The sequence below is a fragment of the Rousettus aegyptiacus genome, unplaced genomic scaffold (assembly GCF_014176215.1).
Source record: "Rousettus aegyptiacus isolate mRouAeg1 unplaced genomic scaffold, mRouAeg1.p scaffold_m13_p_6, whole genome shotgun sequence".
NCBI lineage: Eukaryota > Metazoa > Chordata > Mammalia > Chiroptera > Pteropodidae > Rousettus > Rousettus aegyptiacus.
The window spans coordinates 66,368,373-66,385,842 of record NW_023416309.1 but is presented as its reverse complement, the minus strand read 5'-3'; the positions used below and the strand labels follow the sequence as shown (position 1 = coordinate 66,385,842).

General features: G+C 34.0%; 1 protein-coding gene and 2 pseudogenes across 20 annotated transcripts in view; 1 reads left to right on the top strand and 2 right to left on the bottom strand.

Annotated features, from left to right (window-relative positions):
• Nucleotides 1–17,470, top strand: part of NCOR1 (nuclear receptor corepressor 1) — a 171,474-nt gene that overhangs the window by 36,140 nt on the left and 117,864 nt on the right. For all 20 annotated transcript variants that reach the window (XM_036223863.1, XM_036223862.1, XM_036223873.1 and 17 more), the window contains 2 exons: nt 3,564–3,753; nt 6,826–7,008. In XM_036223863.1, coding sequence (XP_036079756.1) covers nt 3,564–3,753; nt 6,826–7,008 — 373 coding nt within the window. The remainder of the gene's footprint in view (nt 1–3,563; nt 3,754–6,825; nt 7,009–17,470) is intronic.
• Nucleotides 8,363–9,189, bottom strand: LOC118603807 (annotated as a pseudogene).
• On the bottom strand, nt 8,582–8,700 carry LOC118604241 (annotated as a pseudogene).

Below are 17,470 nucleotides of genomic sequence, written 5' to 3'. Positions count from 1 at the left end.
TCTAAGTGCTGTGTTGAGGGGCTTGGTCTTTACCTAATGCCAGATGCTTGTTTTTATAGATTACCTCTGGCTGCTTTGTGGAGGATGAATTTGAGATATACTAGAAGCCCGAGAGAGCACGTAAGGGACCTGTAAGAGAAGGAGAAAAATATGGGTATAAGATAGGGTGATGTAACTGATGGAGAGGAGATAGACTTGAGTAAATTAAGAGGTAAGGCTGCCAAAACCTGGCAGTTGGCAAAGGTAAGGGAGGAGACCCGGATTTCTAGCTTGGTGTGTAGTTTGTTGGGTTAGTTCCATCAACTGTGATAGGGATTAACGATAGAGCAACAATGTAGGACACCTTCAGTTTGGTATGAATCAAGTTTGGGGTACCCATGGAACATCCAGGAGGAAATGTATCTAGCATGCTTGGGAGGGTCTCATTTAAGATACAGATTGGTATATGTGATCTAGGAAGTGTGGAAATTGAAAAGAGCAATAGTTTAAAGATGGCCTGGGATATTTCTAACATCTAAAGATACGAAGAGATGGAAGCCTGTGAAGGAGCGAGGGAAAGGAAAATGATTAAAATGGTAGTCTTCAAACTTGTTATTTAATATATTCTCTAAAAGAATTTTTAGAAGCTGTATTCTGCCTTAATATATTTTTAAGTCGACACCTAAAGTTCTTAATAGTAAGTTTAAAAGATGAAAATAATTTGTCATATTGAAAATATTAGCATTTTAAAACAAAAACTGCTGCAATATGCTTTTAAAACTACCCAGTGGACTCTACCATGGAGATTTGATATCATCTATCTGCTTAATACTGTTTTTGAAAAAAGCTTGTCTTTAATAGGGCTTGTTTTTTATTCCTTTTATTTAGAACTAATTTATTCATTCTCTTTTTAGAAGATTTATTCTAATGTGATATGTTTTTATTATTCAAAGTCTTTTATTGATCAACCTATCATACTTCAGTAACAAATAGATATGAAAGTATATGTTTATAATGTGCTATGCTTAAAAAATTTCTGGCCTGAAATATCATAATTATTACATTATAATTATTATAAGAGTGATCAAAACAGTCATTTAAGATATTGAGAAGCAGATTTATTAAGTGGAAGTAAAATTTTATGGAAATGCATCCATACATTAATGAGATTGACGGGGTTGTTTTAAAAATGTTACTTATTGCCAGAAGGAAGGCAACATGTATTCTATTTTTTTTTTGAATCTTTATACAATTTATTTGAGCCAAAAAGAGGATACACCTGGAAGCAAGATCTCAACAGACTGATATAAATGCTTCCTCTATTCTTATTTTTTTATTATGATGAAAGTACCAAGAAAGCTTGTCCACAAATAATTTCTTATGAGGTATGTGTCCCAAATCACATACTTTTCTGTGTGGGGTAGTTTTTGTCTGTTATTGAGTTGTAGGAGTTCTTTATATATTCTGGATATTAAAGCCTTATCACATACATGATTTAGAACCTTTTCTCCCATCCTGTGGATTGTCTTTTCCTTCTTTTGATGGTGTCCTTTGATGTACAAAAGTTTTTAATTTTGGTGAAGTCCAATTTATCTATTTCATACTTATTTGTGAAAATAGCAGTTAACAACTTAAGTTTTTCAATTTTGATGAAGGCAGAAATTTGAGAACTGTTATCTTGCAGAAGGATTTTTTTTTTTTTGCTGCTCCGAAGATGTTTATATTTTGAGGGTTATTACTCTAGCGTATGAGGGAGACTTAAGCTTTTCTTTTGTAAAATGAGAGAAGGACAATTATGAAAAAGAAGTAGGGAAAGGAGAACCACTAGTTTCTTATCTGGTAGGCCAGTTTATGTAAGGTATGTATATATATGAAATTTCAGGATCTCGAAGTTGATTGTTTTAAAATTATTTATGCTGGTATCCCCTGTGGAAAATCACTGTATGTGCCACAGAAGACTGTTAGAATATGACGACCAGGGAAGATAGTGTCCTTCCTTATGGCAGTACCACACTCTTGATTACTGTAGCTTTGTAGTAAATTTCGAAATTGAAGAGTGTGAGTTCTCTAACTTTGTATTTCTTTTCTAAAATCGTTTTGGCTATTTGGGGTCCCATGAGATTACATATGAATTTTATGTTGGGTTTTTCTGTTTATGAAAAAAAGCCACTGGGATTTTGATACAGATCACATCGAATCTATAGATAGCTTTGTGTAGTATTGTCTTAACAATATTATATCTTTCAATATATGACATGGGATGTCTTACTCTTTATTTAACTTTTCCTTAATTTCTTTCAGCAGTGTTTGTGTTGTTTCAGTGTTTATGTCTTGAGCCTCGTTGGCCAAGTTTATTCCTATTTTATTCTTTGGATACTATTAAAAATGGAATTGTTTTCTTAATGTCAATTTTAGATTATTCATTGCTAGTGTGTGGAAATACAATTGATTTTTGCATGTTGATTTTGTATCCAGTAACTTCGCTCTATTCATTTATTAGCTTTAACATTTTTTTGTGTGGATTCTTTAGTGTTTTATTTTTTTTTTAAACATATGAGATTATGTCATCTGCAAATAAAAGTACTTTTTCCTTTCCGGTTTGGGTGCCTTTTATTTTATTTTTTATTGTCTAATGCTCTAATAAGATCTCCCAACACCGTATTAAAGACAAGTGGCAAAAACAGGCATCCTTGTCTTATTCCTGGAGCTTCCTACTTCACTGTTTTTTTGTGACATAATTGTGAATTTTTAAAAATGGGGATGTTATATCTAGAATGAGATTTCAAATTTTCAAAGTATAATAATTTTATAGACCTCAGGGTTTAGTTTATTATCTATTCTAAAAATGACACCCAGTGATTATCATTACAGTGTAATGTTGTTTTTTGAGAGACTTGTTAAAAGCTTGGCCACAAACTAAAATGTTGCTTTTCTAAATATCATGGTAGAAAATGAATAGTCAAGTTAACAAATACCCCCATATGTAATACTCTGTATAGCTCATCATGTAAAGAAATCAAAGCCAGTTTCCTGACCTTCAGGACACTTAAAAATACTTGGAGAAACTAGACAGAAAACCTGTTTTGGGGGTCAAAATTATATCATCAAAACAATGTTGCATTTCCAATCAAAGACTTTTTAAAGTCTTCATATTACCTCATAACTCAAGTCGTTTATCTTTCCATGTAGCAATTGCTAGATTTGTGTTTTTCCTGCTTTTTATTGGTTAAAATATTCTTCTAGTCTAGATTATACTGAATTCAGTTATTATGACATCAGTTAAATATATTATTTTTTGGATTTTTTCAGCAACTTTAAATTTTCCGCAAATTGAAATCTTTTGTTACGTCTGTCACTTCTTTACGACTAGCACTCCCACCTCCCTTGAAGAAACTTTTTCTATTAGAATTAGAAGTTTAATAGTACTTTACAGTGAGGTATATATTCTTCTGGGAAAGGGGTGGGGAGGAGTTAACTTTGAAAGTAAACATAATTTTAAAATTTATTTCAAATCCAGCCAAGGTTATTAGCAGGAAGTCATACATCACTTAAAAAATTTCAAGTGTTTATTTTCTTTATATTAGGCCTCAAGAAAGAAGAACTGGGTATGAACAGTTTCACCCAGGCCCATCCCCAGTGGATCATGATTCACTGGAATCCAAACGACCACGTCTGGAGCAGGTTTCCGATTCCCATTTCCAGCGTGTCAGTGCTGCAGTCTTACCTTTAGTGCACACGCTGCCAGAAGGTTTGAGATCTGCAGATGCTAAGAAGGTAAATATTTGTTCTCTTACCTTATGAAGTTGTTGGTCTCTAATGTTTATTTAGCTATATTCAGGGACCATATTTAAAGGAAAGTCCAGTTACACCAGTCTCTAAAGGTTAGTGCTGTGGGAAAGTAAAAATTTTGTTAAACAAAACTAAAAACTACAGACTTACTGCGCTAGACTTTGAAAATCAGTACTTTTGACTTTTTGGTAAATGAAACAGTCTTGACTGTTGTAAAAAAATTGTTATTGAATAACTCTCAGGCATTTTGTACTGATTTGTTGGACTGTAAAATGTGGGCTGAGGTACTCAAAGCTACCACAGTTTTACTGAATTTAAATTAAATGTTAAATAATCTTGTGAAACTCACTTGCAATTTATTAACTTGCTACATGCGAGAAAACACATTTATGGTAAGATTTAACTGTGCTTATAATTTTTATGAAGAGAAAACATTGTTTTTTAACATAGTAAAAAATATATTCTTTAGGAAACTTGCAAATAAAAAGGAAAAAACTTACTTGTAATTCTATATCTTGGAGATAACTAATTTTAGTGTGTAGCTATGTTTCATGATATTTCAAAGAATGTATATTGTAGATTAATGAGAAGGTTCTATTAAGATCAAATCCCTTTTTCTCTTGTTTATTATTTGCCTTTAGCGAAATGCATGTTTGTGTATTATGTCCTTAGTTTGTTTCTGAATTTATCTTTTTTAACTGTCCCTTTGCTTATTGTTAAATCTGCAGATTAGGAAGTTCCTGGTACTTAGTAGGTATTGAATAAATATTTATTTTAGAGAGAATAAACTAATTCTTTGTAACTCATAATAAAAGTGTTAATACCTTTACTATCATGTGTTAATATATCTTACCCTCCCCTTCTTTTTGTTATCAAATCTCTTTCCCATAAAGTTTATTTACCTTTATGAGTAATGGCCCTTTCCACCTTGATATCAGTTAAAAAAAATACCCACACATTTTCTTTGAGTTTTTATGTAGTGAAAAGTGATTTAAAAGATAGTGAATATGTCTACAATTTATTTTTAAATAGTTCAGCCAAATGAAAAAAGGTAGGTGTTTATGTATGTGTAGAGAGAGAACAAATATAGTAAAATGTTAAAACTGGTGATTCTGGATGAAGAATGAGTATTCATGATGCTCACCTTTCAACTTTTATGTAAATTTGAAAATTTTCAAATTAATAAGTGGGGAAAATCTTTTTGTGATAAGCTAGAAATGAGCTAAGCTTCTGGGATTTTTGAGACCCACCTCACCATATAAAATATCGGTGTTATAGTTTTTGTGTTTAAAAGAAGTGTTTTGTAATATTTAAAAAAAAAAAATAATATATTGAACAAAGGCTTCTTCCATGACTGAATAAGTTACCACAAACGTAATATATGGCTATGGGATTTTTTTTAGCAGAAAGATATTTTAAAAGCTCATTGATAAGGATGCAAAAATGGTTCAACATTCATAAATCAATGTGATACATCACAATAACAGAAAAAGGATACAAACCATATAATCATCTTACTAGATGCAGAAAAAGCATTTGACAAAATTCAGTATCCTTCTATGATAAAAACTCTCAACAGAGTGGGTATAGAAGGAACATATTGCAACATAATAAAGGCTGTGAATGACACACGTATGGCTAATATGCTCAATGGTGAAGAGCCGAAAGCTTTTCCTCTAAGATCAGAACAAGACAAGAATGCCTACTATCACCACTTCTATTCAGTGTAGTATTGGAAGTCCTAGCCCCAGCAGTCAAACAAAAAGAAATAAAAGGCATCCAAATTGGAAAGGAAGAAATAAAACACTCATTTGTGGATGACAGATACTATATATAAGAAACCCTAAAGATGCCACCAAAAAACTATTAGAACCAGTAAACGACTTCAGTACAGTTGCAGAGTACAAAATCAATGTACAGAAATCTGTTGTGTCTCTGCACACCAATAATGATTAGGAAAAACTCAGAAAATCCATTTACAGTTGCATCTAAAAGAATAACATATCTAAGAATAAGACCAAAGAGATAAAAGACCTGTACTCTGAAAACATTGAAGACAGAAATTGAAAAATATACAAATAACTGGAAAGATGTACCATGCATATGAATTGAAAGGATTACTATTGTTAAAATGTCCTTACTGTCTATAGCAGTATACAGATTTAGTACAATCCCTGTTAAGTTACAAATAACGTTCTCCTCAGATCAACTATAGTCGTCTGAACTATGCTTATTCTAGGTGCTTCTTATAGCCTAAAGAAAACTAGTACCTTAATCTAAAATTCATCTGCTTTATAGTATTGCTTATATCATCAACTTAGACTGGATACTAATTGTGTGTGTATGTGTGAGTGTTGTTGAGTGATAGATTTTGGTGGAAGGACTTTTATTCTGCTATAGTTCACTGCTGATTTTAAGGTGTAATAGGATGACAAATTTGGCTAAAGAGATGTTACATGTGCTATAATGTGGGCAGGCTTAGTTGCCCTTTAGGAAGGTAGGCCTAGGTGATAGTAGCAACAAAAGCTCCTTGGTCATTTTTCTGACTTCTGTTCCTTAGTATTGGCCCTTGGAAAGCCGAAAACTTTCTAGTAGGAGCTCTTGGTCATATCATAGCCAGGTAAAAGAGAACACAGCTTTTATCTGGCATATGTACTATTTTCCATCCTCCATGTTCAGACCTTTTGAAGAACCATTGCAAGGAAACGTTTGAGAAATTGATATCTTCCTGTCGTGATTGTATTATTATTTACCCAGAAATTCTCTTTAGTCTCAGTATTGTTATACTAAAGGCTGGTCAGCTACCTTGCCATCTTATTCTGTATAGCTTTTAAGATCTTCAGAATAGTGAATGATATGTTTAAATTATAATGGTGGTAGAAACATCAGTGGGGGTTGTATGTGAGTGTGAAAGTTACTACTATAGGACTACCATATAGAAAAATAGCACACATGGCTCTGCTGTGTTTTAAAATGGACTTTTTTAGTTAAGAGATTCTTGACACTAACGTTGGCTATTAGTGAGGAATAAATTGTTCTTGATTTTCTTCTCTAAAGGATCCAGCATTTGGAGGCAAACATGAAGCTCCATCTTCTCCAGTCTCTGGGCAAGCATGTGGAGATGATCAAAATGCTTCACCTTCAAAACTTTCAAAGGAAGAGTTAATACAGAGTATGGATCGTGTAGATCGAGAAATTGCAAAAGTAGAACAGCAGATCCTTAAACTGAAAAAGAAACAAGTAAGTGTTTGATTTTACTGCTTAATATATTCTAAGAAGGTATGTTTATCTCCCTAAAGAAGATAATATTAAATTTTCCATATTTTTTAACTTTATATAAAAGGAATCATGCTTTGTATATTCTGTGACTTTTTTTTTTTTGCTATTACTTAATTCCTCCATTAGCTTCCTCTGTTATATTATCTGAATATATGATAATCGATAACAAAATTTGTCCATTCTATTTTTGATCTTATTGGATGGGTTGTTTTGAATTTGTTGCTATTCCATTCAGTGGTGCTATATTTTTTGGTTCACACATAAACAGATTTTCTAGGGCATATACCCAGGAATGACACTGGTTTGCCAGAGAGAATACATATCTTTGGGTATGCTAGATGATAACAAATTTGCTAAAATGGCAGTACCATTTTACATTGCCACTGGTAGCATATACAAGTTCCAGTTTGTACATAGCCTTGCCTTCATTTGATAATTTTTTTTCATTTGATAATTTTGTAAATTGGATATGAAATAGTTCTCACTGTGTTTTTAATTTGCATTTCCCTGATTAGGAATGAGAGCTTATTTTAATTTGTTTATAAGTTATATTTTTTATATGGATTTTTTGGGGTGTCATTTTCTTATTTTTAGTATTTCCTAAAGTCTCTTGTTTTATGTGTATAGTGGATATCTCCTATTTTGTGGCTTGTTTTTTTTTGGGGGGGGGAGATTTTTAAAAATTGAGATAAAAAAATTTACATACCATAATATTCACCTTTTTAAAGTGTACAGTTCAGTGGCTTTTAATGTATTTATAAAGTTGTGTAGTTATCACCATTAGATAATTATAGAACATTTCTATCACTTTGAAAAGAAACTACATATCTATTAGCAATTACTCAATTTCCTTTTCCCCCCAGCCCCTGACAACTATTAACCTCTTTTCTGTCTATATGGGTTTGCCTATTCTGGACATTTCAGATAAATAGAATCATATTTGTGGCCCCTTGTGTCAGGTTTCTTTTATTTAGCATGTTTTCAGTATTCATGCTGTACCTTGTATCAGCACTTTATTTCTTTTAATGGCTGAATAAAATTATATTGCATGAATATACTTTGTTTTGTTTATTCATTCATAAGTTCATGGACATTTGGGATATTATGAATAATGCCGTTACAACATTCATGTACAAAATTTTTTTTAGTGTGAGATTATATCCAGCCTGGAAGGGGATGTGAGTGGGTGGCAGATCAAGAAATGGGATTGAAATTTAAATAGAAGATTCTGTTATTGATTATTGACGATACTCAGTATGAACTATGTCTCTCCTTTTCCTGTCTCCTACCATTGTTCTTATTTTACCAGGATTATTCATTGTGCTTTTTCTAGACTTGCCTGCATTTTTGCTTTAATATCGTCTACAGAATTAGACCTTTTGGTATTTAAGGAGTTTTTTCCTGATTTTTTGAAGGATTCTTGACCTTTCGATCTTGGTGTTGATGGTTTTGAGTCTTTTCCATTCTGGTTTGGATTTTGTGATCTTTTGGTTGGAATTATTTTGTATAGATTTCTTTATTTTCTTTTTATTAATGCCTAGAGCACCTGGTATTCCTAGGTGGTCTCCTATCTAAGTACTAACCAGGCCTGACCCCGCTTAGCTTTCGCGATCAGACGAAATCAATCACGTTCAGGGTGGCATGGCTGTAGACTTGTATAGATTTCTCTACTGGAGCTTTTTCTTCAGTTTCCTCCTTCTTATCTTTATCATCAGGTTTTACTTTTTTTTCTGTGAAACCCTGCTCCACTTCTAGATATACTTGGGAGTTTCACATTCTCCTCTTCATCTTCTGACTATGTATCTTCCTCCAAAGCTACTAAGTGGGTCTGTCAGTATTTACAGGCCTTGAACCACATTTAGACCACAGGTGGTGTTATTTCAAAGCCCTTCAGGGAAACCATTGGATATACAGATGGTTTCAAAATTGCCGGTGTTACTTTAGACTGCCTTCATAAATCATTGCCTCTCTTTCAACAGTGTTTAATGAATCCTTTGCAGCAGCCCCTAAACTGACTATTCTTAAAGATAACTGGTGCTCATTTTCATCATTATCCACTGTAAAATGATACTCTTTGTTGTAACTGAAAAGATGGTTCTGGAACCTCATCGTGCTCATGTCCATGTCCTTTGACTCTTCCATATGTAGATGGCTCTCACATTTTTGGGGTGGGGTGAGGCAGAAAATTGCCTTGAGCCAAAAATAAAGGAAAAAGGAAGGAAGGAGGGAGGGAGGGAGGGAGGGAAGGATGGAAGGAAGGAAAGAAGGAAGGAAGGGGAAGGAAGGAAGGAAGGAAGGAAGGAAGGAAGGAAGGAAGGAAGGAAAGAAGTTAAAAAGGAAGTTAAAAAATAGAATAACTTAAGAAATTCCAAAAATACAGTGCTGATCAGGGCAGGCTCTACAAGATGTTAAAAAATGTTAAAACTCAGTAAATTAAACTGTGTAATCCCAGTATGTGGAAAACAGTAGGAACTGCCTAGAAAAGTCAGAAATGGACAGAAATCCATTTGAGAATTTAATGTATGTTGAAAGTAGCATGGGATGGTGACTTGCACTTAGTTGGGAAAGAAGAAGGATGGTGATAAACGACTGCTGTTCCAAGAATAGCTGTTCAGGATGGAATTGCACCAGGGCCGAGTTTTTATTTGTGATGAAGTCAAATTTATTTTCTATTTTTATTACTTGTATGTTTGGTGTCCTACCTAAGAAACTGTTGCATAATCAAAGATTACAAAGATGTATACCTGTGTTTTCTTTCTTTTGTAGCCACAAGCTTTATTTTCTATGTATCATTAACAGTTTCATATCTAAAATTATCTTCTGTTCACACCTATTTGTCCTTTTTCTCCTGTTTTCCCTTCTTATGCTTCCAGGTGTTTGATCCATTTATTTACTGTTTAGCTTCTTGGCTTCTTATACTTTCAGCCACTCACACAAACCACCTAATAACCTGCTCCCTTTTACTAGCATGTTCCCTTTTCATGCTCCCTCCACGAGCACTCCACTTCTTTCCTCTCCATGGTTCATTCTGGAGCTGCCTGTTTTGACGTCGCATTTTCTTCGTTTGCCTGTTGTGAAGGAATTGCTCAGTTAGTTTTCAGGTCTTCTTCAGAGGAAATTATTCCATATAAAGCTGAAGATTCAGTGTGTCCATGGGAGGAGGTGAGTTCAGGGTCGTCCTACGTTGCCACCTTGAACCATCCTCCAGTACCTATGTTTTCTTTTACGAGTTTCAAAGTTTTAGTGCCTACATTTAGGTCTTTGAGCCTAGTAGTGTTTTTTCGGTTAACAGAATTTATTTAGATTTTATATGAGACCACCCTGGGGTCATTAAAATAGATTACTATATTGTCTTTTTAAAAGTTTTATGGTTTTGCTTCTCATTTTTTTTCCTTTTTTCTTTTTATTAAATTTATTGGGGTGATATTGCTTAATAACATTATATAACTTTCAATTGTATAATTCTATAATACATCCTCTGTATATTGCATTGTGCACTTACCACCCAAATTCTAGTCCCCCTCAGTCACCATACATTTGACCTTCTTTACCCTCTTCATAATTCCTCCCACCTTACTTCCCCTCTGGTAACTAAATACCCCTCTTTTAAATCTGTCTGTGAGTTTGTTTTGTTTGTTGCTTTACTTTATATCTGACATATGAGTTAAATCTTGTGGTTGTCCTTTTCCATCTGACTTATTTTGCTTAGCATGATACTCTTGTGATACATTCATGTTATCAAAAATGACAGTATTTCATCCCTATGGCTGAGTAGCATTCCATTGTATGCATGTACCACATCTTCATTATCCAGTCATCCATCAAAGGACATTTAGGTTGTTTCCATGTCTTCACTACTGTGTATAATGCTGTGGTGAACATAAGGTTACATATATCTTTATGAATAGTGTTTTCAAGTTTTTCAGGTAGATACCCAGAAGAGAGATTGCTGGGTCATATGGTAGCTCTGTTCTTAATATTTTGAAGAACTTCCATACTTTTTCCATAGTGGCTGTACAAATTTACAGTCCCACCAGCAGTGTCTGAGGGTTTCTTTTTTTCCACATCATGTCCAACACTTCTTTCTCATATTACTCATAATAGCCATTTTAACAGGTGTGAGATGACATCTTATTGTGGTTTTGGTTTGTATTTCCCTTATGGCTAGTGAAGTTGAGCATCTTTGCATATATCTGTTGGCTACTTGTATGTCTTCTTGGGAAAAGTGTTCAGGTCCTCTGCACGTTTTTAAATAGGATTGTGTTCTTTTTGTTGTTGAGTTCTCAGTTCTTTAGGTATTTTGGATGTTAGCCACCATATTGATGATAATATTTGCAGATATCTTCTCCCATTCAGTTGGTTGCCTTTTTGTTTTGTTGATGGTTTCTTTTGTGCCATAGAAACTTTTTAGTTTGATGTAGTGCCATTCATTTATTTTTGCTTTTATTTCCCTTGCTTTTGGGGTCAAATTCATAAAATCCTCTCTGAGACCTAGGTTCTTAAGTTTAGTACCTATGTTTTCTTCTACTATGTATTTTATTGTTTCAGGTCTTATATTTAGATCTTTTATTCATTTTGAGTTAATTTTTATGTATGGTGTTATATAGCAGTATAGTTTCATTCTCATGCATGTGGTTTTCCAATTTTCCCAACACTACTTCTTTCTACATTGTATGTTTTTGGCTCCTTTGTCGAAAGTTAGTTGCTCTTATATATGTTGGTTTATTTCTGTTGGTTCAATTCTGTTCAGTTGGTTTGTGTGTCTGTTTTCCTGCCAGTATACTGTTTTGATTAGCTTTGTAGTATAATTCGAAGTCAAGGAGTGTGATATCTCTGGCTTTGTTCATTTTTCTCGGGATTGTTTTAGCTATTCATGGTCATTTGTGGTTTCATACAAATTTGATGTGTGTGTGTGTGTGTGTGTGTGTGTGTGCGCGCGCGCGCGCTATTTCTGTGAAAATTCCACTGGGATTTTGTTGTGGATTGCATTAAATCTGTTTATTGTTTTAGGTAATACAGCCATTTTAACTATGTTGATTCTTCTAATCTGCGAATATGGAATACCTTTCCATTTCTTTGTGTCTTCTTCAATTTCTTTCAATAATATCTTGTAGTTTTCAGTGTATAGATCCTTTACAATCTTTGTTAAGTTTATTCCTAGGTGTTTTTTGTTGCAATCACAAGAGAAATTGTTTTTTTCGTTTCTTTTTCTGACATTTCATTGTTAGTATGTAGGAACACAACGGATTTTTGTATATCCTTGTTTATTGTTTCTGATAGTTCTCTATATTTAGAATCATGCTGTCTGCAAAAAGTGACACTTTTACTTCTTAATTCCCAACTTGGATGCCTTTTATTTCTTTCTCTTGCCTGATTGCTCTGGCTAGGACTTCCTGTACTATATTGAATAACAGTGGTGAGAATGGGTATCCTTCCTTGTTTTGTTCTGGTCTTAGAGAATAAGCTTTCAGGTTTTTACAGTCAAGTATAGTAATTAGCCAAGTGTTTGTCACTATGGTTTTTATTATGTTGAGGTACTTTCCTCCTATACTCATTTTATTGTGTTTTCATACATTATAAATGGATGTATCTTGTCAGATTTACTTTCTGCATCTGTTGATTGATATAATCATTTGATTTCCCTTTTTTTTTTTCCTTAGATCATTTGATTTTCATTTTTTATTTTGTTAATGTGATGTATCACACAGATTGTGTATGTTGAACCATCCTTGCATCATCCCTGGAATGAGCCCCACTTGATCGTAATGTATTTTTAATGTATTGTTGTATTCAATTCGCTAGTATTTTGTTTAGGATTTTTATATTTATATTCATCAGAGATTTTGGTATGTAATTTTCTTTTTTTGTGTATTATCCTTGCCAGGATTTGGTATCAGGGGTAATGCTGGCCTCATAAAATGATTTAGGAAGTATTATTCTTCAAGTTTTTAGATGAGTTGTGAAAGATAAGTATTAAATCTTATTTGATGCTTGGTAGAATTTACTAATGAAGTCATCTGGTTCTAGACTTTTGACTGTTTCACTTTCCTATTGACTAGTCTATTGAGGTCTTCCAGTTACAGGAAGGTTATATATTTCTAAGAACTTTTTCATTTCTTGTAGGTTATCGAATTCGGTGGTGTATAACCTTTCATAATATTTTTGTATCGTCTTTGTATTTCTGTGGTGCCCATTGTAACTTCTCTTTTATTTCTGATTTTGTTTATCTCTCTTCTTTTTTCCTTAGTGGGTCTAGCCCAAGATTTGTCAATTTTGTTAATCTTTTCAAAGAACCAGTTCTTTGTTTTATTATTTTCTCTTCTCTCATAATTCCCTTTTTCTTTTTTTTAAAAAATTATTTATTTATTTAAATTAGTTTCAAGTATACAGTACTTTGGTTAGACATTTATATAGTTTATAAAAGGATCTCCCTAATTGCTCTGTCTGTCCTATGGTTTTGCACCTAGCAGATATATTAATGCTAACTGCATTCCCTATGCCGCGCTTGCCATCCCTGTGAGCATCTATCAACTACAAAATTGTACTTCTTTAATCCTTCACCCCATTCTTCCAGCCCCTCAACCTTCCCACCCCTTAGTCCGTCACCAAATTTTCTACTATATTTGTGAGTCTGCTTTTGATTAGTTTGTTCTTTTTGTTCCTTAAATTCGTCATACAAGTGAAATCATATGGTATTTATCCTTCCCTGACTTACTTCACTCAGCATAATAACCTCTAGGTCTGTCCATGTCATTGCAAATGGTAGGATTTCATTTATTTTAATGGCTGAGTAATATTCCATTGTACATATAAACCAGAAATTCTTTATCCAGTCTTCTGTCGATGGGCATTTAGGTTGCCTCCTTCTCTTGGCTGCTGTAAATTGTGCTGCCATGAATATTGGAGTGCATAGATCCTTACGACTTGTTTTGATTTTCTTTGGATAAATATCCAGAGGTACAATTGCTGGGTCAAAAGGTAGATCAATTTTTAATTTTTTGAGAAACCTCCAGACTGTTTTCTATAGCGGCTGTACCAATTTGCATTCCCACTCACAATGTATGAGGGTTCCCTTTTCTCCACATCCTTGCCAACACTTGTTTTTTAATTTATTGATGATAGCCATTTTGACAGGTGTCAGGTAATACCTCATTGTGGTTTTAATTTGCATTTTTCTGATGATTAGCGACCTTGAGCATCTTTTTATGTGTTTATTAGCCATCTGCGTTTCCTCTTTGGTGAGATATCAGTTCAGGTCTCCTGCCCATTTTTTAATCGAATTGTTTGCTGAGTTATATGAGTTGAGTTGTATGAGTTCTTTACATATTTTGGATAGTAACTGCTTATCAGATGTATTGTTAGCAAATATCTTCTCCCAATCAGTCAGCTGTCTTTTTGTTTTGTTGATGATTTCCTTTGCTGTACAAAAACATTTTAGTTTGATATAGTCCCATTTGTTTATTTTTCTTTTGTTTTTCTTGTCCGGGGAGACATATCTGAAAATAAATTACTGTTAGTAATATCAGTTTACTGCCTGTGGTTTCTTCTAGAAGTTTTTGGTTTCGGGTCTTACATCTAAGTCTTTAATCCATTTAAATCTATTCTTGTATAGTGTTTAGGAAGGTGGTCCAGTTTCTATTTTTTTTTCTTTTTTTTCCTCATGTATCTGTTCAATTTTCCCAACACCATTTATTGAAGAGATTGTCTTTACTTCATTGTATATTCTTACTTCCTTTGTCATATAGTAAGTGAGCATATAGGCACGGATTTATTTCTGGTCTCTCTGTTCTGTTCTATTGATCTATGTATCTGTTTTTATGCCAGTACGATGCTGTTTTGACTGTAGCCTTGTAGTATAGTTTGATATCAGGTAGTGTGATACTTCCAACTTTGTTCTTTCTCAAGATTGCCATGGCTATTTGGGGTCTTTTATGGTTCCATATAAATTTTACGATTATTTGTTCTAGCTCTGAAAAATGCCATCGGGTTTTTAATAGGGATTGCATTGAATCTGTAGATTGCTTTGAGCATGGTATATGCTTCCATTTATTTGTATCTTCTTTAACTTCTCTTTTCAATGACATAATTTTCTGAGTCTTTTACCTGCTTGGTTAATTTGAATCCCAGGTATTTTATAGTTTTCGATGCAATCGTAAATGGGATTGTTTTCTTAATTTCTCTTTCTGAAAGTTCATCGTGGGTGTATAAAAATGCCACTGACTTCTGAATATTTATTTTGTAACCTGCTACTTTACCGAATTCGTTGATCAGTTCTAACAGTTTCTTGATGGAATCTTTAGGGTTCTCTATACATAGCATGTGATGGGCAAATAATGAGAGTTTTATTTCTTGCTTTCCAATTCAGATACATTTTATTCTCTTTCTTGTCTTATTGCTGTGGCTAAGACTTCCAAGGGCATCCTTGTCTTGTTCCTGATCTTAAGGAAAACGCTTTTAGCCTTTCTCCATCGGGTATGATGTTAGCTGTGGGTTTGTCATATGTGGCCTTTATCATGTTGAGGTATGTTCCCTCTATTCCCACTCTGCTGAGAGTTTTTATCATAAATGGATGCTGGATTTTGTTGAAACCTTTTTCCGCATCTATTGATGTGATCATATGGTTGTTATCCTTTGATTCGTTAATGTGGTGCATCACATTAACTGATTTGCGGATATTGTACCAACCTTGCATCCCGGGAATAAATCCAACTTGGTCATGGTGTATGATTTTTTTTCCCCCTCTTTGAATCCGCCCCCCACCCCCACTTCCACCCCTGACCCATAGATGTTGCCATTTCCCCTTAAGAACTGGATCTCTGAAGGCAAGGAGTCTCCTCCCACACGCTTGTGGCATGATATGGTCCGTGACTCCACCTGGGGCAGGAACCCAGGACCTTCTGCGTGCAAAGTAGACGTCCTAAACTGCTACCCTATGGAGCCACCCCCATGATTTTTAATGTTTTGCTGAATTCGGTTTGCTAATATTTTGTTGAGGATTTTTGTATCAATGTTCATTAAAGATATTAGCCTATAGTTTTCTCTTTTTTGTAATGTCTTTGTCTTGTATTGGAATCGAGGTAATGGTGGCCTGATCAAAGGAGTTAGGGAGCCTTCCTTCTTCTTGAATTTTTTGGAATAGTTTGAGAAGAATAGGTGTTAATTCTTCTTTGAATGTTTGGTAAAATTCACCTATGAAGCCATCTGTTCCAGGGCTCTTGTTTTTTGGGAGGTTTTTGATTACCGATTCTATTTCATTGGCGGTAATCGGTCGGTTCAGATTCTCTGCTTCTTCTTGACTCAGTCTTGGGAGATTCTACGTTTGTAGGAATGTGTCCATTTCTTCCAGATTGACCAATTTGTTGGCATGTAAGTGCTTGTAGTATTTTCTTACGATCCTTTGTATTACTGTGGAGTCCGTAGTTATTTCTCTTCTTTCATTTCTGATTTTATTTATTTGAGTCCATCCTGGAAAATGTTCCATGTGCACTTGAGAAGAATGTGTAGTTTGCTGCCTTGGGGTAAAATGCTCTGAAAACATCTATCAAATCCATCTGGTCTAGTGTGTCTTTTAGAGCCATTGTTTCCTTTTTAATTCTTGCCTGGAAGATCTGTCCACTGGTGCCAATGGGGTGTTACTATGAGTGTACTACTATGAGTGTATTACTATTGATCTCTCCTTTTTTGTCATTCAATAATTGCTTTATGAATGTAGTTGCTCCTATGTTGGGTGTGTATATGTTTACTAGGGCTATGTCCTCCTGATTTATCAATCCCTTTATCATTATGTAATGCCTTTTTTTGTCTCTTATTATAGCCTTTGTTTTAATGTCTTTTTTATCTGACATAAGAATCGCTACCCTGACTTTTTTCATTTGCATTTGTGTGAAATGTTTTTCCATCCCTTTACTCTCAGTCTGTGAGTGTCATCTGATCTGAAGTGGATCTCTTGTAGACAGCATATGCGTGGGTCTTGTTTTCTTATCCATTTGACTGCCCTGTGTCATTTGATTGGAGCATTTAATCCACTTAAAGTGATTACTGCCATTTTATTATTTGTAATTATTTTTTCTATTTGCTTTCTTACCTGTTCTCTTTTTGCAGAAGTTTCTTTAACATTTTTTGTACTACTGGCTTATTGGTGATGAATTCTTTAAGCTTTTCCCTGTCTGGGAAGCTCTTTATCTCACCCTCCATTTTAATCGAAAGTCTTAAGGGTAGCATATTCGTGTTTGTAGATTCTTGTTTTTCATCACTACGAATATTTTTTGCCAGTCCCTTCTTGCCTGCAAAGTTTCCATTGAAAAATCAGCAGACATTCTTACGGGGATACCCTTGTAAGTAACTAGCTGCATTTTTCTTGTAGCTTTTAAAATTCTCACTTTTTCTTTGATCTTTAGCATTTAAATTTTGATGGGTTTTGGTG